Here is a 27,591-nt window from a genome sequence, read left to right on the forward strand (position 1 = left end):
AATACATTTCAGATCCAGTACCTGTTCACTTTTACTTGATCAAAGATGTTGAATCAGTACCTTTACCTTTACCAAAATCTTTTCAAACACAAGTGTCAGTATTTTTACTCGAGTAATGAGCGTGTGTACTTTTGTCACCTGTGCTTTAAAGGAAATCTAAAACTGTATTCTGTATGAAAAAAAAAAGTTTAACATGGATTTGGATGTTTTCATCCTTCACTATAATGGTGCCTTTGACAAGACTGATTGCAAAAGATGAGCAGCTAGAGTCTACACCCCTCTCCTCTTCCTCCTCCTCCTCCACCTCTTCCCTCAACCCCTCCTCCTCCTCCTCCTCTCTCCCTGTGACTCTCCCCCCGCCTCTCCTTCTCACTCTCCTCTTCCATCCATCCACGCTTGCTCTCCTCTGCTGCTGGATGGTGCGTTAGGAGCGCACACAGGACGGTACCGGGGCTTCCCTTTCTGTCTGATGGAGACGGGCTGAAGAGGAGGAGACACCAGCAGGTCCGTGGCCGGCCGGAGACCACCACCTCGGGGACCCTGCAGGAAGGACTCCCGCTTGCTGTGACACAGGAAGGGGGAAGCGGACGCGCAACTGGGGATTGAGAGGGGAGACACGGGAGGTAAAGGGGCCATTAATAACCTGTTGTTTGTGTGTTTTTGTTTTTCATGTTGGTGGAAAAAGCGCGGTGGTCGCGGGCGTTGCAGACAAACACAAAGGTGGATGTAAAAGCCACATTATAAAGCTTGCTGGACTTGATTGGGGTCGTTTTACTGATGGTTTTGGAAAAAGAAGAATAACTGCTGAGAGAGCATCTCTGTGTGTCTGCTCAGCCGTCGTGTTTTTGCTTTTTAATTAATTACTTTTTTTTTTAATTCTTACGCACGCCTGTGTAGTAACACGTGAGGTTAATTAATTTGGAGTTGACGCGTTTAACGCAAATATTTATTTCCCAGGTTCATGTTGTCTGAAGGGGGAATAAAGACGAGTGCTTCCGCTCGCTCTTCATGTCCATTTTAATACTGTACAAGTAAACAATACAAACTGTGGCGTGATATTAGACTGCAATTCAATTACGGTTCGCTGGCTGGAGCCTTTTAATTTAGCCGAGGAGGGCTGAGAGCGCCTCCTCAAGTCTGCAGACGGAACCTCTGCAGATGCGTGTGTGAGAGACGCCAGTGAAGTGGCATCACGATTAAATTTAAAGGTACAGTTCACCCCAAAATCAAAAAAAAAGCATATTATTCCGCTTAGCTATAGTGCGATTTATCCATTTAGACTGTTTTGGTGTAAGCTCTTGGTTGGAAGATGTCAGCCATGAAGACGTCTGCCTCCTGTTATTATGGAATCAGATGGTACTTGGCTTTTTGTGCTTGACGTGTCAAAAAATACATTTAAAAAACTGTTGCTTTGCAGAAATTGCAATCCAGTTAGTAGGGTAGAATGTATGGAACTACTTTCTTTCTACTAGAAAGAAAGCAAGCACATAGAATAGAGACAGTAGTACAGCTGCAACGATTAATCGATCGGGCAATTAATCGATTATTCAATTAATCACACATTAATCGTAAGACATTTGAGGATATCTTTTAGAAACGCTAATTAACATTTTCTGACATTTTATGGCCCAAACAACTAATTGATTAGTGGAGAAAATGATCAACAGATTGATCGACAATGAAAATAATCTTTACTGGAAAGACCTGAAAAACAGGTCCAAACATGTGGACATATGTACATGTGTCCACGTTTTCCACATGTTTGGACCTGTTTTTTTAACTGGCAAGACTGACGGGATTGTTTAGTGGCTATGGAGAAAATAATCAACAGATTAATCGACAGTGAAAATAATTCTTATTTGCAGCCCTAGACAGTAAAGACCTTAACCCAAATATAGCAACTGTTGTCTGTCACTGTCTAGCCAGTGCTAGTCAGCGAGATTTGGTGTTGCGACAAAGCACCTGTGCTAATTATAGACGCAAAATGATGTATTATTACATTTTTAAAGCTTGCTTCCTCCCCCTCATTATGCCTCACATTGGTTTGGTCCACTACTTACCTATAGCCATTGGTCCCTGACTAGTGACTGATGTTGTGAGGACTGTCAGGGAGAAAGTTAGAATTACACACAACTCTTTTATTATGTCATTTATTCCCATACATGCTGCAGTCTTAGTCAGCACTCCTCTGGCAGCAGCACAGCACCACACGTCTCAGGCAGGAGACCAGCGTTGGCAAGTTACTGAAATTTAGTAATTAGTTGCAGTTATGAGTTACTTCTCTCAAAAGTAACTGAATTACTTTATTCAATTAGTGCAATTACAAGTAATTAGTTATTAGATAAAGTAACTTTTGCATTACTTTTAAATTTGTTTAAGCAATTTGTTTAGCTACAATGCAGCGAACCAAGTAATGAAACCACGCATCATAGCTCCAGCCAGGACATGTTTATTGTCACCACCAACCATGGCATGAAATATCTGCCCTTGAAAGAAAGTAGTTCCTACATGAATCTACTCACAATAAGGTCTGTGTATTATCTTGAGTAACTGGGTCATGATTACTGGAAAGAAATATTACTGTTGAGTTTTTTCAAGTGTATTTTTTTGGTGCTTTAAGACTCACAAGCCGAGTGCCATCTATTTCCATTATACTGGAGAGAAGGCAGACATCTCTATGGCCAAAATCTCCAAAACTCAACGACTCACATCAAAACTATCTAGATGGATAAATAGCACTACAGGCAAGAGGGAGAATGTGTATTTTTGGGGTGAACTGTCCCTTTAAAATAATATATACTCAATAAGTGGTGCTTTCACTGTTTTCAGTCCAGGAGAGGGAGCCTCTGTTTAATCACCTGTTTCTCTACTGGAGGCCAGGATGAGCGCAAATTACAGAGATGATAACCTTCTTACATCATCTGATCTACCACTTTGCACACAGCAGCTGGTTTAAAATAGGATCTCAGCCTAAAAACAAAGCAGCCGAGCCTCTGCCTGACTGAGCCACTTCATTTTGTAGGCTGAGATAGCAGGTCATCAGAGGCCACAGGCTGTGTGTGTGTGTGTGTGTGTGTGGTGACAGGGCTGGATTGAGTGGCAGTTCTCTGTGTGTAGTCCTCAAGCGTCTGTGTAACCACACAGATCTAACACAATAGAGCTTTTTCCAGAGTGTGTGTGTGTGTTTGCTTATGGAACAGTGTCAATACCCATTTATATTGATCTAGGTTCTAACAGTAACATTTTGCTCAACAGTTCCCTGTTTACTGGAGTTAATGAAAGCAGGTTATTGAACCTGGTTTCAGCTGCTGTGATGAAAGAAGGATGAATAAAAGAGTGTTTAAATACACTTTCAATTGTGTTTGATAGTGGCTCATAGATGTTGCATAACAGAGCCAAATGTGTAGACCCACAGAAAATTTATCTGCAACAGTTTAGATAATCAATTATTTTTCAGTTATATCACTATAAATGGAATATCTATCGTTAGGTTTTCAAGTCAAGAGAGAAGACTCTGCCAGCATTATTACAAACTAATACAAACAGCACAACCTTGGGACTTTCTCTCAAAGAATATACAGCATGTAGAGGAATATTTTCCTTTTTTCCCTGCTTCCTACACAAATGTTCCAATATATGTATTTTATAAATTAATTCAAAAATATTCTTTAAAAAAGAGCATTCTTTATAATTATTAAAAAGTCTCAAACAGCTATAAATAGCAAGTAGCAGCTGAATGACAATCTTCTAGTTAATAAGTGAGGGAGAGTGGGTGGCTAAATGCAGTGAGGATAAGCAGCTTACATACGGACTAAATTATTAATCAATCGTGAATATATTGGATGACTTGAAATATAAAAATGATCATTAATTGTTGCTGTATTGCATGATGATGAATGTAGTAAATAACAGCAGCCTTTTACTCATGCTGGTATGTTTGGTTTTATTAGTTACCTTCATTCTGTTTGGTCCAGAATTAAATAGCTAATTCAGAAGCTTTATGTCAGCTAATTCATTTCCTACGACTTTATTGTTTACTGCTCTGGCTTGTTATCCTGTTAAAGGTCCGGTGTGTGAGATGGATGGATAAGAACATGGCAGAAATGGAAACTGGGATATCGAAAAACACTTTGCAATATTGAATCAGCACCCATGTATTATGATGGTATTGAATCAGAGATAAGTGTTTTACAGCCATTATTATCTCTACACTTGGAGGGGGGAGAGTGAGGTGAGGTTTTTGCAATCTGCAAGCTCCACTAAATCCTACACACTGCTCCTTTAATCTAGAAGCATAGAGACTGAAAACAAATGGTTCAAAAACACTGTGGCTCCAAACTGAACCTCTTACGCCGAGAAGTGCAGATGACATTATTTAGAGCAGCTGTGTTGAAAATGAAGTGGACGAGAGTGAACCGAGCACAAGAGCTTGTGGTTACTTAAGAAAGTGCCAGTGAAGTGTCCACAGCACCTTCCAGTGCCAAACAGCACAAAACAGTAAAGATATATGACTTGAATTACTGCAAATTTAGTTCATTTCTAGGGGGATTTAAACCTGCCTCCTACGTGATCTGTCCACATTTTTTTAAGGATGTCTAAAATGATGCTTGTTCATTTTCTCTGAATTACAGCTCAAACCCCAAAAATATTCAATACACAGAGTTTTAAAACAGAAAATCCTCACATTTGAGAAGCCTGAACCAGTAAAGGTTGGGTATGTTTTGCTTAATTTACTATGAAAATTATGGTTGATTGATTTCCTGTCAGTTGACTAATGGATTTTCTCTTCTCTAATACATTGTGCGGTGACATATTTTTGCAGTGCCTGTTCATTGAATGCAGGGCTGCATTTTCAGCCACCTTGTCTGTCACCCAGTCATGCATCCTTTGTCACTGTGTTTCTCTCATTTAAAATGCCTCTCACACACAAACACTCCCAGCGAGCTACATTTCTTTGGGGTGTCTAACCTTGACTCTTGTCACTTTCAGCAAGGCACTGACAGATTGTTTTTTATTCTCTCTCTGCCTCTTCTTTTACATTTTAATTCTGTTTCTGCTTCTGTTTCCCCTGCAGATCCTCCCTCGTCTGAAGGTCTCCTGCTTCTCTTCCAGTGCGTGTTGTGGTGATTGTGTTTAACATGCACGCTCCCAAGGGTGTGTAGCTTGTAGCGTGAAGAGGAGTGTTTGTTTGTTTGTGTGTGGAACTTAAAGCACAGGGATGGGCTCAGTGGGAGCGGAGCGCCGCAGGCCCACGCCGGTCCAGACGCCCGAGGAGAGGGATGTGTGGAGGGATGGAGGAAGAGCTGGATGGAGGGATGGAGGGAGGGAGGGCTGGAGAGAGGGCAGAGAGAGCGGCGTGGTGCAGAGCTACAGCTTTGACTCGTACCAGCTGGAGGAGGAGGAGATCAGTAAAGACGCCCCGGAGCGAGGAGTGCTGGCTCTGTCCGAGCCCGGTGAGGGAGTTTCTATTCTGACTACGTGCGTGTGTGTGTGTGTGTGTGTACTGATTTTATAAATAGATAGGCAAGGAACAAGGAAAGGAGGGAAAGAGATAGATATATCAGCAACAATTCATCAAAGTGAAAAAAGAAGGACACACAAATATCCCTCTACTCCAAAACACCAGGAAAAACAAAGTATGCCCAATGATAATTCCTCTGGTGTCCAATGATTTGAAATGAAATTTGCTCCTTCTTTTGACAGTCCTGTCTCACAGTATGATCATGGGACCAGTAGATCAGCACAACATTTTTACACTATACCATTCATATATGGTATAAAATAGAAGAAATGGAAAATAGCAAATAAGCATTGCAAGAATTATATACAAAACTGTGCATCATGCTACAAAGTTTACAGTGTAAATAATAATAATGTAATGTAATGTAGTGCACAACATGATTGAAGAACATGAACATATGTACAGTAATACTGTTATCCATACTAGCAGCAGGGATCACCTTTACTCTAGAGCAGTAGCCTTATTGTGGCATGGATAAGCCTTTCAGTGTTTTCTAAACCTTTCTAGTAAGCTTAGCTTGCTAGCTTCACCTTCTGAGCAGATGTGTCCTGAATGTTGAGTGTTGTAAAGGGACAGATGGCTAATGAACATATGATGTGATACATAAATAAAGCTATGTGTGCTTGTTGAAAAAGATGAAAAAAACATCTCGTCGTTGACAGAGCGTCTCCTAGCAACACCCGTGCTTGTCAGTCAAGCGCTGCCAAGGGAAACACCCACGGCAGCCATTATTTCCACAAATTCATCCATAAATGGTTTTATCCTCTGTTGAAAAATGGAAAATTATAGACAACAGCTGCAGCACACACTTAAAGTAAAAAAAAAATCTAATTTTACTTCCACTTTAAAAAGCATTCCCGGAATTGTCATCAAAGAACAATAATAATAATAATAAAAAACAAAACTTTTTTTTTATTTTTTAGCATTTTCTATTAAAAATAAGTCGGGCTCAAATGATGTCTTTGCAGACGATGGTGGAGGCCGTGATAATAAAAGCAGGGAGAACACAGGAACACAGACAGGATGAGGGAGTTGTATGTAAAAAAAAAAAAAAGAAACAGGATGCAAGCCTCTTAATAGACAATTGCTGTGTTGCCTGGTTACTCAGGTTGCACAAAGGGCACGTTAATCAGATCACAAGTGACCAAGGATGCACAGCGAGGGTCCTAGATTGTCAGAAACCTTCTCTCTTCTTCCAGTCTCCTCATTCTTTGCCTCTGTCTCTGCAGCTGTCAGTCTCCATATCTCAGTGTACAGCAAACAAAATAGGAATATGCGATCTCTACAGAGACTGAGTCTGCCTGAAGACTGAATAATACGAGCCTGTCATTACAGTCCTGCACTTACAATACATGACAATCTGTGGCCCTAAGGGACTGTACTAAAATTATTAGGGGGTGAGAGGGGTCAGAAAAGGGAGGGGGTTGTGTGTTTTTTCATTTGGCTGAAGGAAGAATACACTTTTTTGGAGAGCAGGAGAGGGTCTTTTTTTTTTCTCATCCTAAATTTATATGTTATTTGGATTGTAGTTAGTAGTTACATAATACACCAAAAAGACATCTTTCACTTGCACCATGTTTCAGATGCAGAGAACAACAGTCTGTATCAGGGCAATGGAGTGGTCATTCAAGTCAGAAATAAAACTTGGAAGCTCAGGTGAGATCTGTCTGGCCCAAGTTTGCTGACAAACTCAGTTTACGTCAAAGCAGTATGGTGGCACACACACTGGACAGTAAGCAGAATGACCCATTTATTTATTTTTTACTATAAGTAGCAGTGGTATGATAGATCACAAAATGTTTCGGATTGTATCATGGTTGTGAGTCAAATAATTTTTCCCTTGACCACTACTGTATTACAGTATACTACAGTACATACTTGATACCAGAAGATCATACACTAAACAGCTCAATGCCCCACCCACAGCACTATCTGATTAGTTACACCACATGAGTCAGAGCCAATCAATCAAGCAAGAGACAGAGTTGCTGTGGTCTCTTTTCAAGTGTGTTAGCTGCTGTAGTGTTGGGTACCTGCATGTACATAGTTCTCCATTAGTTTGCTGCAGGCAAAATAACCGATTTAATGAGACAAAAGTACTAATAAACAGTATATTAATACAGCTTTCACTACTATTCACTATCAGCTTTGATTTTGAAGTTCAGGTTGGGGGATGTTCCTCTGACTTCAGTGGGCATTGCAGTTTAGATTTCCAACTGGAAACTTGGAAATTACGATTTTTCAGTTCAAGAGGAAGCTACCATTACTTAAAATTGATTTATATTGGGTACGTTATTAAACAAGTCTTACAGTTTTAATGCTTTTGTATTATTTTGACACATTGTGGGGAGGGTGTTGCAGTTAAGAGGATGTTTCAAAGACAACATTAATGGCCCTGGAGAGGATCTTGCTTTTGTACAGAGTGAAACATAGTCCACCCCCTCATTACCCAAATAACTTTCATGAAGTCCCTTAAAATGAATGTCAGAAAGGGGGAGTCCTCCTCCATATTGTCAGTTTCTGCACTGACATGTCAGTCACACAGTGTGGGTGGTGCTGCGCTGTCTTCTTCATTGGATTTTCAGTTAATGAGGTTTGAGTTTCTGCAGGCGGTGATCTGTTCTTCTGTCTGTGCAGACATGGTGACGTTCAGTGCTCATGTGAACTACACAGTTAGCCTTATTCTGATCAGATCTGCTGCTGTAAGCTCAAGATGCTTCACTTCCTTCCCTCACCCCAGAAACAACAAACCCAACAGAACAGCAGAGATGAAAATGCTTCCAGGAGCTGTATGTTGTGCATGCTTTGCCATTACAGATGTGGTTATTAAAGTAAGTATTTATTTATAAGAAAATAGTGTGGATTACTGAAGAGGCAAGTGGCAAGGTTGAATAGGAAGTGAATAGGAAAATAATTTGTCAGTCCCAGTTACCACAATAACAAATTACATAAAACATCAAGAAGTCTCAAATTCATGCTCTTTTCCCTTTAGTCGGCGGTAAAAAATAAATGCTCAAAAATGGTTTGGAACCCGTTAATAGTTCTAGGCTCACAGGATTAGGAGAGGATTATGAACAGCTATATAAAGAAGCTGCACATCACACTTTAACCATGAAACTGAATCAGCTGCAGAACACAAAAGTCCAGCTTTTAGCTGAAACTACCCGGGCAGTTAGTCCACCATCAGCAGTTCCTCTGATCAATTTACCACCAGCACAACAGGAACAAGGTCCTGTGCTGCATTAGCTGCTCCATCAGTGGAGCAGAGGCGTCGCTGCTGCGGCTGCAGCTCCATTCATCCTGATTAGCTTTAATGAAGATCGAGTGCGTTGGCTTCAGACCTAATTCAGATGTTTTAAAGTCATTTTTTTTCTTAATCCCCACTGTTTGAGTCCTTGAAATCCTCTAACCCCTCACTCCCTCCTTCCCGCTCAGACTTTGAGGAGCCGATCCCTGACGACCGTTACCATGGTATCTACTTTGCAATGCTATTGGCTGGAGTGGGCTTCCTGCTTCCCTACAACAGTTTCATTACTGATGTGGACTACCTGCACCACAAGTTTAAAGGTACAAATATGCATGAATAAACCTCTGCAGGACTGCACCTATAGAGAATGGGTGAATTTTATTTACCCCTCCTTCTTAAGAACTGGGACAAAATCATATTGTTAGGGGGTTTTTCTTCAATTATGCTGGGAAAACAGAAGCTCAGGCTCTTTGAACCTTGGAATGGACCAATGTCCTAGTGATTCATTTTTTATTAAATAGAATTTTTTACAGCCATCAGACACAGAAAACAAAACAAAACAACCATCCATATTCAGCTCCCAGCACCATGAGTGTGTTTGTGTGTGTGTTTCAGGAACGTCCATAGTGTTTGACATGAGTCTGACATACATCCTGGTGGCTCTGTTGGCCGTCATCCTCAACAATGTGCTGGTGGAGAGACTCAGCATGCACACCAGAATCACTGTGGGTAAGTCGGGCAGCAGCCTGCTCACAAACGGAGCTCTAATCGTGAAATATTTCTCATTATGGGAACTTCTACTGTTACTCATTTATTAATGACCTTCTGGGAACCTCGAGGCTTATCAGGGCAGAATACGCAAAGCAAAAATGGAAAGACAGCATAAAGAGAAAGAGAAAAACACACTCTGCCATAATTCTCCTGTGGTTTTTGTTCGTAAAATCTTTCAAACAAACTTTGCCAAAGACTGTGAATTCACGAGGGGCTGTCTTTACAGAGTGGGGGTATTTTTCTGTTTTCCCTCTCACTTTTTTTTTTTTTTAAATCTTGCATCATCTTCAGTTTTGTTTTCAGTTTTCCAAACATCTTGAAAGTGAATTCACTATGCTGTTTAAGATACAAATGTGCACATTCATGCTGATTTTTACTTCAGGTTTGTGAAAGATGAATCCTGATACTGGAGAAATTTAAATATGACCCAAAATTATTAATTAAAAAGCTGCTTTTTAAAGCTACTACACATCTTTGCAGTGTAAATAATTCTCAGTAAGACGCTGTGATATTGGAGACTAACATAAGAAATATTAAAGCTGTGCAGCCTTCCCAGTATAAAAAATTATTTTTGAGGAAAAAAAAAAGAAAAAATGTTCTTTAAAAATTTATGTCCCCCCAGGAGAAGTTTGGTATCTCTACACATATACGGCATGTAAGAGCAAGGTTCTACCATCGTACCCTCTGCAGCTTAAAATAGCTCCTCTTGCATCCTTTAGGAAATGTCTTTTGAAGTGTGTTGTCTGCTCAAGAGCTTGTCTCTGGAGTTAATAAACTCCGGATCGGACTTCAGATGAAAGCCGTACTTTTCGCACGTCTGGCCTGTCAAATCCGTGTTCAGTCATCCAATCAGAACGTGACCTGGTTCAGTAGTGTCTCCTCACTGTCCATGCGTCCATCTGTGTCTTCCTCTGCAGGTTACATCTTAGCTCTTGGGCCGCTGGTGTTTGTCAGCGTGTTTGATGTGTGGCTGGCAAAGTTCACCACCAAGCAGGCTTACATCGTCAACCTCGTGTCGGTGGGAGTGGTGGCCTTCGGATGTACAGGTACTACTAATAATTTTATACCTACAAACTGACAACGAGAACTACTAAATAAATAAAAGAGAAAAGATAAACCTGAATCTATGAATAAGACCATAACTCAGATCAGGTAGTCTAGGAGCACTGGTTTTCAGTCTTAGGAGAATGAGAATCAACCTCTCCTGTTTTCCCTGTCACCCTGTTACCCTTCTCTCACTCATTTTCTCATTAAAGGAGAAATCTGTAATGTATTTATTGTCAACCATGATATGTCATCAAATGTTAAGGAAACATAAGTTGAAATACTCGATGACACTACACTTCCTGTCTTCCTTTGAAATTTCTATAATTGTTTGCATGTTTCATAGTAATTAAAGTTCAAATCAATGCAGAAAGTTCACAGAATGAATATGTGTCTGTGTATGAGTCATACAAAATCATTTATAATGTTTTAGAAGGAGTGCATGTTTATAAGGGTTAAATAGAGCCATATGTTTATGGAGTCTGGCAGGCAGTCAGTGAATTCAAACTCCAGAGTGTGTATTTTTGGAGCAGTGGGCTTTTGTTTTCAGGATAACTAGTAGTAGTAGTAGTGTTGATAAGGTAGCTGGTTAACTGGATTGGTCTTAGCTGTAATTATTTATTTAAATTATATGCCAAGTCCTTGGATGATGGTAGCTGAAAGCAGAATATTCACTGAACTTTGAGGTTGTTCGATGTTGTTAAAGGCAAAATAATTGCGAAATCATTTTTTCACTAGAGCCCATGATAATGTATTGACAACAGTAAGATTAGCTGGTTTCACTTAGACCAGAGTGAGGCTGTGAAACTCTCTTATGTGTTGTAATGTCTGCATGGTAGTACATCGGTCTTTATTTTAAAATTGATTTTAAGATTGTAATCCTTTTGATAATCCCCATTTTTACTGAATGTATCTGCTATCTGATTACACTCGCATCCTCTGTAGGCCTAATGCTGACAAAAACACAATACTTCTTATTTTAAGGTGATTATACACAAATGTAAAAACTCTACTGTTACAACTTCAATCCAGTTGCATGGTGATGCTGATGTTTATAGCACCATCATATCCAGGATTTATGGCGAGGTTCCTGCAGTAAGTATGGAAAATGTTACTGTATCATAGATGTAGGTATAGATAATAAAGATAGAGACACACACATATATAAAATAAAGCCTCAGAGTGTAATTCAAACCTCTCTGACACAGTCACAATAAAAAAAAGACACAAGCTTTGGGAGAGGTTTTAGACTGAATTGCACTTCACTATCATGATATTCTGTCTGCCTCCATATAGAGTATAATACACAATTTTGATGCTCATGGTGCTCTAACTAAATATCAGTCAGAGTTGTTAAATGAACAAGTGTCGGGACAAACACAGTCGAGGCTTCAGTCCTCAGTGGCTGCTAATGACTTGCACACACTGAGCCAGTTTCCTGGTTGTTGCTGCGAGTGTGAACACAGAGCCTGTCAGCCGGCACCAGTAACAGTTTAATTAGTGGAGGTCTGCAGGTCAGAGCGGCTTCTCTCGAGTGGTGTGCGGAGGTTCAGCAAGTTGTGCCTCTAAATAAATTTTGTTGTTACAGTGTTGACTGTTAAGCCTTGATAACCACTTCCTCATCCCTCCCCAGTGCAGCAGTCCAGTTTCTATGGTTACATGGGGATGCTGCCCAAGAGGTACACACAGGGGGTGATGACTGGAGAGAGTAAGTACGCTCACACAGACAAAGAACTGTGCACACAAACGCATCCCTGTTATCATTCTCATCTCCTTACCTTCATGGAAGCACTTTATAATAATCATTATTAATAAATGGCAAATTGATAAAGGGACAGTGCACCCCAAAATCAAAAATGCATATTTTTCTTTTGGCCTGTACCACAATTTATCCATTCATGTTGTTGGAGTTTCCGCCTTTTGGAAAGACACCTTCTTTCCAGTATAATGGGACTAGATGGTGCACGAATCATGACCCACTTGCTCAAGATAGTCCACATGCGTCGTTTTGTGTGCAGTTTCATGAAAGTACTACCTTCTTTCTACATGAGAATTTACTGGAACTTGTCTCTTTCTGCAGTAGACTCTACCATCACAGCTTTCTTCCTACTAGAAAGCAAATAGTTCCTACATGAAACTGCTCACCGCAAGGTCTGTGTATTATCCTGAGTAACCAGGTCATGATTTCTGCAAAAAGACATTGCTGTTGAGTTTTTCAAAAGTATTTTTGATGCTTTGAGCTCTACAAGCCAAGTGGCGTCTAGTTCCATTATATTGGAGAGAAGGAAGACATCTCTACAGCTGATATCTATAAACTTTACAATTCAGACCAAAACATTCTAGATGGATAAATAGATAAGAGGAAAACTATGTATTTTTGATTTTGGAACAAACTGTCCCTTTAACAAACTTGCATCATAGCTGATAAGAAACGATCACAGTTGCATTCTGATTAAACAGTTTATTGTTTCACACATTATAGCTTTGTTAATGGCTAATAGTTTGTAATCTGATGGTTATTGTAAAGTTGTAATTGATGATCACAATATCTTATGTACAAAGTATCTACCCAAGTAGTTTCTGTCTTTACTTCAAAAGTCTTCTGGGTGTTGCATATTAATTATTGACAGTGACAGTGGAGTCCTGCACATCTAAAACTGATGTAGCGACAATCACATTATCTGGATGGTTATTGTACTTACTTATTGTCACTTTATAAATGGCTGATAAATACTGTGTAGTTCATCCACAAACATTATTTGAATGGCCATTATAAAGTTGCAACTTAACGTAACTTGCTTTATAAATGGTTTATAAAGCACATATAAACATTATTTAAATGTTGTTTAACAGCAAAGCAACTATTGATTAAATTTACTATTTAATAATGATGGGTATTATTAAGTGCTGTCCTCTTCATATTCTTTTCTTCTTGTCTCATGCAGGTACAGCGGGGGTGATCATCTCTCTGTCTCGCATCTTCACCAAGCTGCTGATCACTGACGAGAGGCGCAACACACTCATCTTCTTCCTGGTCTCCATCAGCATGGAGCTGCTCTGCTTCCTGCTTCACCTGCTGGTGCGCCGCTCCCGGTTTGTCCGGTACTACACCAGCCACGCCCAGGGCAAGGGTCCAGGAAAATGTCACGACCCACGAGACAACGGGACTGGATACCGGGTTCACCATGATGTCACCGCAGAGGACGTAAGATTTGTAAGTTTGTGGACAGTTTATTGACTCTGACATGGTGTTTGACATGGTGTGTGTGTGTGTGTGTGTGTGTGTGGCGTATGCACACACTATATATACTGAACATCTATTTTTAGTCATGTCAGTGGTCTGATTTATAGTTGTCAGAGGATGAATCCAGCTGACTTTGGTGATGCCTTAACTTTTCATTGAGCGCCGTCAGGTCAAGATATAAATGTACCTAATAATTTGGTTTATGACCAGGTACCTGAAACACTAATAACATTCCCATCAGCCTCTGTTGTATGTAGTGCAAATTAGAGGTGGAAATATATTGATATTACACTGATATCATGATATGAGACTAGATATCATCTTTTGTATATTGTTATAAGTGTTTTCTCCTGGTTTTTAAAGGCTGCAGTGCCGTGTCATAATTTTCTGAACTTACCAGACTGATGTCGTTCTATTATTTGACTGATGATTGATTGATTATTTTTGTTTTAAATAACCATGTTAGTTTTGTTGTTTGAACCTAACTAAACTGCAACTGAAAAGTGAATAAAAAGAGATAAGTCAGTGTTGACTTTTGAGCATCTTTATTCCTCCTGCTAACAATCCCACAATGCAGTGCTCAGCATTATGTAGATGTGATAATTGTTTGGGTTAGTGATGATGCAAATTGAAATTGTTATTGACCGTGTCTGACATATTAGCTAAATATAAATTAGCTATAATCACTTATCCTTTAGAGGGTTGTAGTGATGAACTTTAAATTTGCTGAAACATATTTGTAACAATTATAGTTTAGTAGCTTCAGTCTTTTCTCACGTTGGATTGAGAGATCAATTCTTCTGCTCCAAGTGAAGTAACAGATTCTCTCATCAAAGTTTCTTGTGCATGTTTCTTTCATTCAACGCTACATAAATGTTGCACCAATGAACTGTTTCTGGAGAGACAGGGAGGAAACATCAGGCCTCTAAACTGTGGAGTCATGCAAGTCCATTTCCTTGTTGGTTTCTGTGAGGAGCGTGTGTCTCCTGCCTGTTGCCTGTGAGCGTGCACACAGGGATCGAGGGCTGTGTGCGTTTTAAAATGCAGAATCATTTATTTAAGCTATGTGCTGCTTTTTTGGCTACCACTCAGAAAGAGAAATATTTAGAGGGAGAAAGAGAAAGGGATTTTGGGAGGGGTTATTAGGGTTGAGGTATAAAGAGAAAGGGTAAAAGAAAATGACAGATGGAGGTTTAGAGAGAAAGGGAGAGGTTTAGGCCTCCTGTGAACAGAGGGAAAATGAGAGTCAAGACACTGAGAGTAAAAAAAACAGCTGGGAGAAAACTGTTGAGGCAAAGAGGTGAGACAGAAGGAGGGAGGCAGCAAACCAAGGGGAGGAAGAGTGAGGGATCATCACAAAAAAAGACGGGAAAAAAAACAAGTGAAAACAAACAGAGAGAGCAAGGGCTGAGAGGAGAGAGGGCAGAGAGCAGGAGACCAGTCATGACAAAGAGAGAAAGAAATGACAGAGGAGGAGGTGAATCCACTTTGTACTCATGCTTGAAGCGGCACTTTGTAGCCGGAAGACATGGAGCTAAAATTCCTCATCACACCCTGTGAGTGAGTGAGTGAGTGAGTGAGTGAGTGTGTGTGTGTGTGTGTGTGTGTGTGTGTGTGTGTGTGTTCAGAGCCTTCAAAGGATGACACATCACCCCAGGCTGTCATCTTTTCATGTGCGCGTGTTTGTGTTTGTTCGCCATTACGCAAAAGACAAGTGTGTGAGGGACGTCCTCTTGTGTTTTACAAGTGTGTGTGTGTGTGTGTGTGTGTGTGTGTGTTGTTTTCTGTGAGTCTGGGGGCTGATTCAGGCAGCTCTTTGTTCTGGTTGCCAGGGGAAACCAAGCAGCGCTCTATATTATGAGGTAATCAAGAAGAGTAGTGCCTTCTGGCCCGTAAGTCCCTCTAATCAACTAATGGATTGGTGTGTGTGTATGTGTGTGCTTGTGTGTATAATTGATAGTGCACACCTATGTGTCTGTGTGATGTGCAAAAGAAAAAGTGTGTGTTTGGAAGGAGATGAGTAGAAGGATGTCTCTATATGTTTGGAGAAATAGGAAGTGTGTGTTTGTAGGGTTGTCTGTGTGTGTGTGTGTGTGTGTGTGTGTGTGTGTGTGTGTGTGTGTGTATTTGTAGTCCAGTCTGCAGTCTCTCCAACATCATTACGTCAACCTGCAGCCACTTGGAGCCATCTCCTTTAATAGGCGCTGCCATAAAAAAGCTGATGTCATGCAGCCAGGAAGCCATTATTAATGAAAAAAAACCCCTGAAAAGATTGAAAAGTTCAGATCAGTGTGAGAAAATATGGTTATTTAAGGTGTGATGGCTACCTCTAGTGTTTTCTTAACGAACTGTTGGTGTCCTTCAAAAAGCCTTGAAATTATTTTCAGGAAATGAGGAACAAAATGATGATGTTTCCCTGCATAATTTGATAATGGATCATTTAATAGTCTGTATGATGCTTTCAATCTGACTTAGGATCAGTGCCCACTTGTATAAAAGCACTTAGGCTAAGGATGCCTTAGAAATACACGAGTTGCATAAAATCAGGGGTGCGTCCAGACTCGTTTGACTGGGGTGGCTCACTGACTTATGCAGGGGTTCATGGGATGTGTGTATGCACACACGCACATGCAAATGCAGTCACTGTTGCATTAGTGACGTCCCATTATATGGCTGGATGTGGGTTGTGTTGGAAAATCTGAAAATAAAGACAGACACCATGACCGAGATTGTCTTTGTGGTGTTTTAATAGAGGTTTGCAAAGGATCAGTACACAGTCACACAGAAAGTGTAAAAGGAACTGATAATGAGTCAAGAATGTAAATCTGTCTTACAGGGTTAGGAGATGAAGGAGGTTGTGTCAGGATGGACGTGAAGTGCTTATGAGGAGAGTCAGGATGTGATTGTGTTATCAGAAGTTGTTGTTCCAAAGGGAGAACAGCTGTGTGTTCAAGGACGAGTAACCAGTTAGTGCCTGACAAAACATGATAATTAACTATGAGGAACAACAGTGACCAGTGCAGCATATAATTTTCCCACTACAGGGTTCAAAGATTGTGTTGTAGGCTTTCACAATAAAAAAAAGAAATCCTGGCAGCCTGGCTTATTATTGCTAGCTGATTTAAATGTTAAAAATACGGCACAATCACTTTCATTTCTGATTTCTCCAGGGGAAAAATATATTTTTGTATTATTTGTTGTATTGTATTTTTGTTGAAGGAGACAAGCCTGCTTGACACGATGAGTCCGCTAGCCAGATGTTAACAAAACTGTCTCATATAACATGTGCGTGTGTTGCTGTTTTTTTTTTAGTTTTGCCAACTCCTAATGCTGTTTGTCTATCTTCTTTCATGCTGTTACAGTTAAATTTTTATTTTTTGTTGTTATTTTATCTGCAATCTGGTGATCTTTCTAGTGTTGATTTTGTCAGTTACTTCTTGCCTGATCTTCTGCTTCTACATAAATGTTATGGCTGTTTGGTTAAATTCACTTTGGATTATGTTCTTCAACAACATTCAAAATTCTCATCTTCTGTCCAGTTTGTCTTTCTTTTTCTTTATCTCTTCTCTTCTCTTTGTTGTCCATTTTGAAGAAGTCAACACTGACAGTAATGCTGTTAAAGGATGGTGATATGAGTGATATGTAACCATGGTTACATGCTGTATTATGACAGTAACTGCTGTGAAAGCCTTAGTCTAGACACTTTGCCAAGGAGACAACAGAAGAATCTTCCTTAAGGACTTAAGAATTTAAGGTAGATTATGAAACTGAAAACTGACCCTTTTTCTGACTGTCATTCACTTGTTTTATTAAAAAAAGTCTCTCTGTTTGTGTCTCCTCAGGGAAATGGTGGGACAGGACCATCCTCTACAGAGGAAGGCACTGAGGACATTGCGGGTGGGATGTATGTGCGATTTGATGCCCCGAAAGCCAAGATAAGGAGGAGCTGGCCCGGCGTCCGCGGTACTCTCAATTTTAATCCCGTGTACTCACTGCTCAATTACCCTCTGACTCTAGCAGATGGATTTGAAATTTAAATGCATCCCCTGGTGACTATAGGGAGGAGGGGAGTCTTCTTAGTGAATTAACCTGCTCAAGTGAGAGATTTTTAGGTTTTTAAACATTACCGTTGCTGTGTGTGTGTGTGTGTGTGTGTGTGTGTGTGTGTGTGTGTCTTCTCTAACCAGACATGATCTTGCATCGTTATGTGGTGTCCCGTGTGATCTGGGCCTACATGCTGTCCATAGCAGTGACCTACAGCATCACTCTGTGTCTGTTCCCCGGCCTGGAGTCAGAGATACGAAACCCCACCTTAGGGGAGTGGCTCCCCATTCTCATCATGGCCACTTTCAACATGTCGGACTTTGTTGGCAAGGTGAGGTGCACGTTTTTTCAGTCAAAAATGAAAGTAAAAGATGTGAAGATGCTACAATAAAAACACAGCATACATGTAGATATTACACTACAGAAGGCCACAAATAAGATAAATGTCAGTGTTAAGTTTATTAGTGTTGGGGAAGATACTTTGAAAAGTTCTGCAAGCTAGTAATTGTTTAACACTGATAGACGTTGAACTACAGGTCAAACCAAGTTTGGTTAAGTAAAACAACTGAAGTTGCAGAAAGAGTAGTTCAAACTATTGTGTAAAAATATCAAATTCACCATGTACATGAGATCTGAAATTAAAAGAATATGTAAAACAAAAAAGTCCATTAACAAAAAACATTTTGTTGCAGAAAGTACCCACTTGTTCATAGGGCATGAATAAACCAAAATCAATAAATCAATAAAATAAAATACCCCACTTTTCATAGGAAAATTGAGGAAATGAGAGCTTTTGTTTTGTACACAATGTCATCAGTTAATAGAGAAAAAGTGGTAAAATAAACATGTAAAAGGTCAATTCTTTTCTTTTATATTTTATGGCCCAATATTGTAATTGTTAACTACACAAAAAAATGGCAAAAAAGTAATTTAACAACTTGAGTGACGATGCAAATATGAATGTAATGAAATTGCACTACATGTTGTTCACAGCTTGTTTCCACTGCCCCCAAGTGGCTAAAGAGTTGCACATTTAAGAATTGTACAATGAAGTCAGTCATTCTTCAAAAGCAACAACAAAAAGTTTATACAAGCAATAAAATGTTTTCTTCATTTATTTAAATGTATATCATCCACCAGTTAATACATCATGATTACAGGGATTATCATGCTTTGCAGAATAATAGTGATGTACCAAAGACAGCTTGTCTGGGTGCCGACCTTCAGATCTGTCCGGTCCAGTTGACTTATTCTCTCAAGATGGAAATTGAGTGACACAATTCAGCAATTCAGGCTGATAACAGACAAAAAAATAACCACATGCAGTATAAATTACTGCATTGTGATGTACAACTAATACAATCACCTATAATTTCCTTGATGGAGAGCCAAAACTTTTTAATAAATATTGCTCAAAGTCCTATTTCCATCATCCACAGTGAGCCTTTAAACTAGACAGTAATTTATTTCTATCTTCAGACAAAAGGGCACTGTCTTTATATTTGATTGATGATCAGTTACAGATTTTTTTAGGTGAATTATCTGTAAATAAAATCAGATTTTGCATTTTCAAAATGCAAAGAAGTTTGTGGACTTTTTTCAACTCTGGGTAGTGTCTGCAGTATTCCTCACAAGCTGCATACAGGTCCAGTAACCTCCTCCAGGAAGGAAGGGGAAGCCTGTGTGTTACCTGAGAGAAAGTCTGTAAATCACTCACAAAGTACTCAACCCCAGTACTTGAGTCGAAGTATAGTTACTCCTGGTCAAATATTACTCAACTACTAGTGAAAGTTGCTCAGTCAAAATTTTACTCGAGTTAAAGAGCCAGAGTACTTGTTTTTCAAAATACTTAAGTATTTAAAAGTACAAAGTACAAAGTATATTATCTAATATTAATACATTGTTGTATTGTTTTCATGATGCATTTATAGAACCTTGTAATTCTCTGAAACCATCTAATGATGCACTGACCTGCTTGTAGAACCACTCTGCTACACAAAGCCTATAGAAACACCTATAAAAACTTCAGCATAGAAATGCAATCAAACACAAAAAGGACAGCTATTGTCTACATTAATTATGTGGTATTTTTCACCACGATAAAAACAATCCAACATTAAAAGCCTACTTGGAATTATTTCTCTTTTTTTTTTAATTATAATAACATCTTGAGATTTAATTATGATGACAGACATCATTGAATGACAGAGGGAGAGCTTACTTGCTCTTGTTACAGAGAGCGCCTGGACGTATTTCTGCTTTTACATCACTCCCAGTTGAGAGCAGGTACTGTGATTGGTTTCCTTCTGTGAGGAACACAGCGTGCGGCCAATTGCATTTTAGAAAAGAAAAAACAGCAAAAGCTCAAAAGTACAATATTTGTCTTTGAAATGTAGTGGAGTGAAAGTCATAAGTTTCCAAAAAAAAAACAAATACTCAAGTAAAGTACAGATACTCAAAAAATGTACTTAAGTACAGTACTCAAGTAAATGTACTGCGTTACCGTCCACCACTGCCTGCTTGTAAAGCTTAAACTCTGTGAGTATTGAAGGCAACCCAGAAGAACGTTTGGTTGCACTTTATTTTACAGTACACTAATAAAACATAGCAAGCCATGCTTTGTGTTAAATTAGGCAAAAACTAAAAAATAATATGTTCTTCATTAGACAGTTTTAGAACCTTAATTACAAATCACACCCGTGTGTTTAAGTCTAAAATACACTTGATGAACTGGGATGTCAGTATTTATCTTTTGACTGCAACCTAATTTTATATGTTCTGCCAAAATTCAAGTAGTTCCTGGCAATCTCAGAAAATATGTGACTGACCCCCTTTCATTTCACACTTAGTGAGATGGTGGGATTTAATTGTGCAGAAGCAGGAAAGAGACACAGTCACTGTGATACTGGAGTTGACCTTGTGAAATTGTTGAGAGAGTCGCTCCATTTATTCAACCTGGAAGTAAGGATGGAAAAAAGCCTGGTTTATTTCTGGATAATTGCACTTAGCTCAAAGGCTTTATCTGAATATTCAGAAATGAAACCTTATCTGGTGTCCTGAAGTCATAATTTTGACTTTGAAGGGAAAAAGTTGGCTGAGTGAAAGTTGTTTTGATTTTACGCCTTGACTTTGTCCTTGCGGCAAATTTAGCATTTTGTTGAAATGGAGAGGAAAAAAAAGATAAGAAGAGAAATTTAATAGAAAATGGGAAAGGAAAATTAAGGTGGCTTAGAGGTAAGAAAAAAGAAAGAGCAGGGGAGTGGAAAAAAGGCTGTTTCTGTGGCATTCTGACTTTTTGTTGTGCTTTCTGGCGAGTGCCATAAGCAGCTATCAGATCGTTGGCTCAGAGAATGACTGTAGAGCAGGGTCTTCAGTTCAGAAAAGAAAGTTCACATTTCATTTTTAACTTCAATTTACGACTTTGTGACACTGAGACGCTGCTCTGCTCTCTCCATAGATCCTGGCTGCGCTGCCGTACGACTGGTCTGGAGGCCGCCTGCTCTTCTTCTCCTGCCTGAGGGTGGTCTTCATCCCTCTGTTCGTCATGTGCGTGTACCCGGCCAACGCCCCCACCCTGTCCCACCCTGCGTGGCCCTGTCTCTTCTCCCTCCTCATGGGAGTCACCAACGGATACTTCGGGTCTGTGCCGATGATCCAGGCTGCTGGCAAAGTTCCACCCGAACAGAGGGAGCTGGCAGGTGAGACTTAATCACCTCGAAACGCAAATAATTGACATAATAACCATCAGTTGTCTGTCAATGTAAAGTTTAGCTTCTAATCCTGAAAGCAGAAGTCCACTGCTCTGAAAATACACAATCTGGAGGTGAAGTCCATAAACATATTGCTCAATTTAACTGTTATAAACATCTACTCCTCATAAAAGATTTCTAATAAACTCATAAATGTACACTAATTCATTTTGCAAACATTTGACAAACAGTAACACAACTTACAGAGCAGAATAGAAATTTCTAAGGACACTATGGCATTGTTGTTGGTAGGGAGTATTGAATTTAGCATGTTTCCTTAATCTGATGACATATCATGGTCATTTTATGATTTATGTCAGTGAATATTTTACAGATTTCTCCTTCTTTTAATCTAATTTCAGAATGAATCAGGTCTAATAATAACACAATAAACTTTTTATGGAATATTTAATCTACAGAAAATTAAAAAGAAATCAGTCAAATCTTTTATCAAGCAAAATCAGCAAGTTTTCACTGGTTCCAGCTTTGCAAGTGTGAGGATTTGCTGCTTTCCTCTATCATGTTTTGGACTTTTGACTGGATAAATGAAGCTATTTGAAGAAGTCCTTTTAGGCTACTGGAACATCTGATGGACATTTTCATTAATTTCTGACATTTAACATACAAAGGTAAATTGATTAATCTAAAAAAAAATAAATAAACAAAACAAAAATAAACAGCAGATTAGTTGATAATGATAATTATCATTAGTTCCAATAATATTCACTTAATATTACTGTTTTAATTTGACATGCCCTGCTCTGCTGGTGCTGAGGAAATGGCAGGTTACGTGCTACAAAAGTGTGGTTTTAACAGCACCTCTAAAGCGATATATCTTGTTGTTATAAGCCGCTCAAAAACCAAAGTGTGAAAGCAACAGGTTGTGGTTTTTCTGTTTCTTGGCCGGGCACAGTCTCTTCCTGGAGGAAGTCTTGGCTAAGAAATAGGCTGGCACAAAACGTCCCTATAAAACCACAATGTTAAGTTTTCGCACTCCACATTTTTGTCCACATTAAACAAACAAGATATACTGTAAAGTACAAAGCACTGTTGTGCCTGAGTGCAGACCCTTGTTACTGTCTTACATGTTACTGTCTGTCCCAGTGGTGTCTTGTTTAAAACCATTCACTCAGGATAAGACGGTTCTTTGTATCAGCTCCACAGTCATGCTCTGCTCCCTGCTCGTGTCTCTCTCCAGGGAACACCATGACAGTCTCTTATATGACGGGCTTGATGGTGGGCTCGGCTGTGGCGTACGCAGCGTACAGCTTCACTGCTCCAGGATCAGGAACACACATCTCCACTTACAACATGCGCACACCTGCCAACGGCACCGGGTATTGAATGTCCACACACAATAAAACACACACACACACACACACACACACACACACACAGAGGTAAATACACATACATGTACACACACCTGCAGCCATTTACACAGACAAGATCTTGGCCAGGAGAAGAAGTGCAGACTGATGGACTCGAGTCCAGCTGCAGGGGATGAGAAGACGGCTGTAAAGAGCTGTTAAAAGTTCATTTTTAGACTGATCCATGCTTTGATTTGGCTCACTGGATAAAAAAAATGGAATATGAGTCAAAAAAATGAATTTAGCAGTGGAGGAAATGAAGTTAAACAGTATAATGTAGCAGATTTCTCCACTCCGTCGCTCTCCAGCCTGGTGGCCCAGTGACCTTCAAATGTCTCGGCTCCGCTGTGATGAACTTTTCCCTGGAGGTGAAGAATAGGAGCTCAGCGAGCCAACAGAAGCTCTCTGAGTGTCCCACAGTGAAATTATCGTCTGCATGTGTGTGCAAACAGATCGGCTGGCATTTGTACAGTGTAAAACCAAGTGATGTTTCGCCGCAGGGGGACAAAGGAGACCTTGTGTCAAAGGTCACACGTTACATTTCATGATTTCTCAGAACTGCTGATATTCAGAATAGAGATATGATGTCACTGTGGATTATTCTGGACCAGCTGTTCCAGCTGTTTCCTCATTATGATTTCATTCGATGAAAATATGATTGAGATTTTTGGACAACAGAATCCGTCCATCGTGATTTTATTCAGGTAGTGTTACTGAAATCCTATGATCACACCATTTCAAAACTACAACTTAAAGGGATAGTTTAAGTTTTGTGAAGTCGGGTTGTAGCAGAGAGGTGCACCAGCACAGAAGCTAAGCAATGTACAGTGGACGGGGTCAGCAGCAATAGGTATTTTAGACATTTAAAAATTGTCCACATTGTCCGTTTTACTTTGCCGACTGACAGCCTGTTTTGACAGTATATGTGCCAAATTTCTCTACAAACCAACCAGACTCCAGAAGCAAAATCATTAATTTTGTCTAGCAAAACATGGGAGTTGCTTGTCCACTGCTGCCTTGATTGGTAAGTTTGTTTTTGTTATTGTCTGACTTTGGTGAATCTTTTTTTAAAAAAAAAAACAAAAAAAAACAAAGTCACATCAGGAGGTTAAATGACTGATTTTGTCTGTGGTGTTTGGTTGGTTTAAAGAGAGCAATACTTAGCTTAAATAATGGTGGTTTCCCATAAGAAAGAGCTGCCTGAAGGTAAAACAGTAAAAATGTTGGCTGTATTTACCACGAGGCTACAGGGTTCGTGCAAAGTCTTGGACGTTTAACTGTTATGTTTTCACGATTAACATTATGCTTGAATTAGAGCACACTCCTTTAAAAATGATTGATATTCAACTTAATCTGGTGTTTCATCTACAGTCACTCATGTAAACCAAAAATCTTTGTGTATTTAAAAAGAAATGATCCCGTCTTCATATTTGCCAGTCATAGTGATCCTCTATTGATCCCTAACTCTGGAACGTAGCAAGCATTAATTAATCATGATCAAAACATAGAGTTAATATGAACAGCTGGTAAAACAGAGTCACACCCTTTATCAATTCCTGTGGATTGGGGCTAAATGATTTTGAAAAAATATTTAATTGGTACTAAACTATATTTAGTTTAAAATTATATTTTGCCACATTTTGTGATTTGAACATTGTAGTAGGTCATCTTGTGATTTTGATAAAGTTTTGATTAATTGTTCAGCCCTACTTTGCATATAAAGGAGTTTGCAATTACATTTATAGTAAAAGTTTAGTGTTCATAAAGGCTTTAAGAGTTTGGAAAGTTTTGGTTTAGGTACCCTGAAAATGCTCGAAAAAGCTGCGTGAAACCTGCATGTATGAAGCGAAAAGTCAACACTGCAACGCAGAATTAGAACTTGAAAAATGTATTTTTTTTTATTTTACTGTGCCTTAAAAGGAATTAGTTTTTCATTCATCACATAGACATGTCGTCCAAAATACTATCAGAACCTAAAATTGTTTTTGCAATTTCAAAATATCTGTCCTTTTTGTAGACAATAGACGGATCAGATTAACTTAATCTGGATTTGTGCTGAAATCTGGGGAAAAATGGAAAGAGCGCCAGTTTTTTCAGTTTTTAGTGAGAACATTATGACCCTTGCATCAGTATATCTGAAATGCAACTAATGAGAAATAGCCCTGCGATGAACTGACGACTTATCCAGGGTGCACCCCGCCTCTCGCCTAGTGTCAGCTGGGAAAAGCTCCAGACCCCCGCGACCCTTCAGGGATAAACAATTATGGACAATGAATGAATGAACTAATGAGACATTAATAATTTTGAACAGTTATGGAATAATTATGATCCTCTGCATTAGCAGCTGCTGTCCCTGGTTGTTGTTTTTTTTAACATTAATGCTAAAAGAAGACGAGAATAAGCAGATTTCTGTGTTTTTAGTGTTTCACATCATTTCTTGCACCCTCTGATGGCTGGAAAGAGAACAAAATGTTGGTATGAATTTACCAGATGAGCATTAATGACTGCTGTTGTTTTTGAAATGGTCTGTGTGCCCTCTGTATCCCTCTGAACGATGTCTGTGTGCAACATCCATGTAATGATGTGGGATATTACAGGGGAACAAATTAGTGCCAAAAAGTCTGATCAGTGTTAGTAGCTGAGAGAAGAGTGAATGTAATTAACAGTTTAACAGGATGAAAGTTGTAAATATCCAGAATGAAATGTACTCAAGACAGTCAAGAGCTCTTATTTTATTCATGTGAAAGCCTCTAGAAAATATCAGATTCATATTTTTTGTAGCTGTATTTAGTCGAACCGATCTATGGAGCACCTGTTTCCTTTATTCTTTCAACACGGCACTGAGCAGTTCCCCCACGTTTCCTGTTTGATTTGATTAAATTTTCAGAGACAAAGAGGATGTCCTGGTGCAGCAGAGTTCAGAGTTTATACATTATGAAGAAAACAGGTCTCCGTGTAGAAAGCCATGAAGTGCACTACATTATGTAGGTGACGGCTTCAGTGGAGCCTAATGTGGGCGCTGTTTGAAGAATGGTGGTGTACCATTTGGGAGCTAACCTCATTACTGTATGTATGTCCCGCTGTGCTGACGGTGCCATATTGCCTGAGGCCTCTGTCCTCTCAGAGAGCTGCTCGGTTTGAAGGTGTTTTTTAGCTATTTTTGGTCAGATGTGTCATTAAAGGACATGAAAAGTCTCTTTCCTCCTCTTTCTCTCCCTCTCTATGGTAGAAACTACAGGGCCATTTGAGAGAAGGGAGATCCCAGTTTTTAAAGAATCACATCGGAGACCAATATATTATCTCAAATACAACCCTACCAGCTAATGTAAAAGATGAGAGTCACTTTCTTGCAGAGAGTTAGATTAGAAGATTGTTACCACTCTTATCTCTACACGAGCTCGCCTGGCTCTGTCCAGAGGTAACTAAATCCATCTACCAGCAAGCCTCAAGCTCAATAATACATGATATTGTGATGTTACATCTTGTTTGTTTAATCTGCTTAAAAAAAAAAAAAAAAAGAAGTGTAAAAATTACAAGTCAACATTTTACCCTTGGTGTTTTTTTTGGCCGGTGCAGGTACCAGATCTGCTCAGGATCCTCCCTTTTTAAAGTAATTACACATTATTATTGGGTTTTTTAGTTATGTTTTCAGCTTAATGTTTGCTAACAAACTAGCAAGGCAAGGACTAGCAACAACAAGCAAACTAATATGCAAACTATGAAAATATATCTGATTGTTCTTAACACACAACTGTAGCAGGCTAACTGTTTCCACCTTTATGCTAAGCTAAGAAAACTGCTCCAGGTTATTCACCTCACAGACATGAGAGTGGTAACTGATCTTCTCATCTAGTCTCTGCAAGAAAGTGAAGATTATTTAAAGATCAATAAATCAATATGGTGATAGTTAGTTGTATAAAATAAGTAGCAAGTGAGGAATGCATTTTAAACGGCTTATCTTATTAAAATGTAATGTTTTGAAACCAGCAAAGTGATCTACCAGTGCAATTTCATTTTAAGCTGCTCTGGAGAAAATAAATGGACCATAATGACACTTTGATCTGTAAAAAACTGACTATTTTAAAATCGTATTAATGACCTGGTGTAAGAGAGACTTTATGCACACTCTGGATTTTTTTTTTCTCCACTGTTATGAATCATTTATCATTTCAGAGCATATTTTTGGCAGTAGCTGACACTTTTATCCAGAGTGACTTAAAATGGCTTTAACAGTTGAATAAGCTTCGCCAAAATGAGATCGCCAAAAATTACAGGCAGCCAACCACAGGCAGTGCAAAGGGCAGAGCCGCGGCACTCACACAAAATCACCATGACAAGAAAGAAGAGTCAGGAAAACTCATAAAACAAGCAGAGAGAAATATTTAAACAGCAATTAGAGTGAACTAGAGCAGAGAGGGAAGGCGCCTCTGGAGTTTGAAGGTTATTCCACCACTGGAGGATGATTAAATCTCCATTTGAGTTGACACACCGACCTGTTTTAACTGGGGGAAAAATCTTTTAACTCTGCACTTCATCTCACCCTCGAGGTCTGATGTCTGTCAGCCTGCCATGTGACACCCTGTGTCGATTTTTTTTTAATC

General features: G+C 39.3%; 1 protein-coding gene across 1 annotated transcript; it reads left to right on the forward strand.

Moving 5' to 3' along the window:
• The first annotated feature begins 396 nt into the window (after window positions 1-396).
• Window positions 397-24,064, forward strand: slc29a4a (solute carrier family 29 member 4a). The gene is made up of 11 exons (XM_084744989.1): window positions 397-623; window positions 5,075-5,453; window positions 8,957-9,088; window positions 9,384-9,497; window positions 10,457-10,585; window positions 12,217-12,291; window positions 13,529-13,797; window positions 17,670-17,790; window positions 18,015-18,202; window positions 21,329-21,569; window positions 22,819-24,064. The coding sequence occupies exons 2-11, from the start codon at window positions 5,219-5,221 to the stop codon at window positions 22,962-22,964; spliced, it is 1,650 nt and encodes a 549-aa protein (XP_084601115.1). The 5' UTR covers window positions 397-623; window positions 5,075-5,218; the 3' UTR covers window positions 22,965-24,064.
• The last annotated feature ends 3,527 nt before the right edge of the window (window positions 24,065-27,591 follow it).

This window comes from Lutjanus erythropterus, chromosome 19, assembly GCF_056507025.1.
Source record: "Lutjanus erythropterus isolate fLutEry1 chromosome 19, fLutEry1.hap2, whole genome shotgun sequence".
Lineage (NCBI taxonomy): Eukaryota > Metazoa > Chordata > Actinopteri > Lutjaniformes > Lutjanidae > Lutjanus > Lutjanus erythropterus.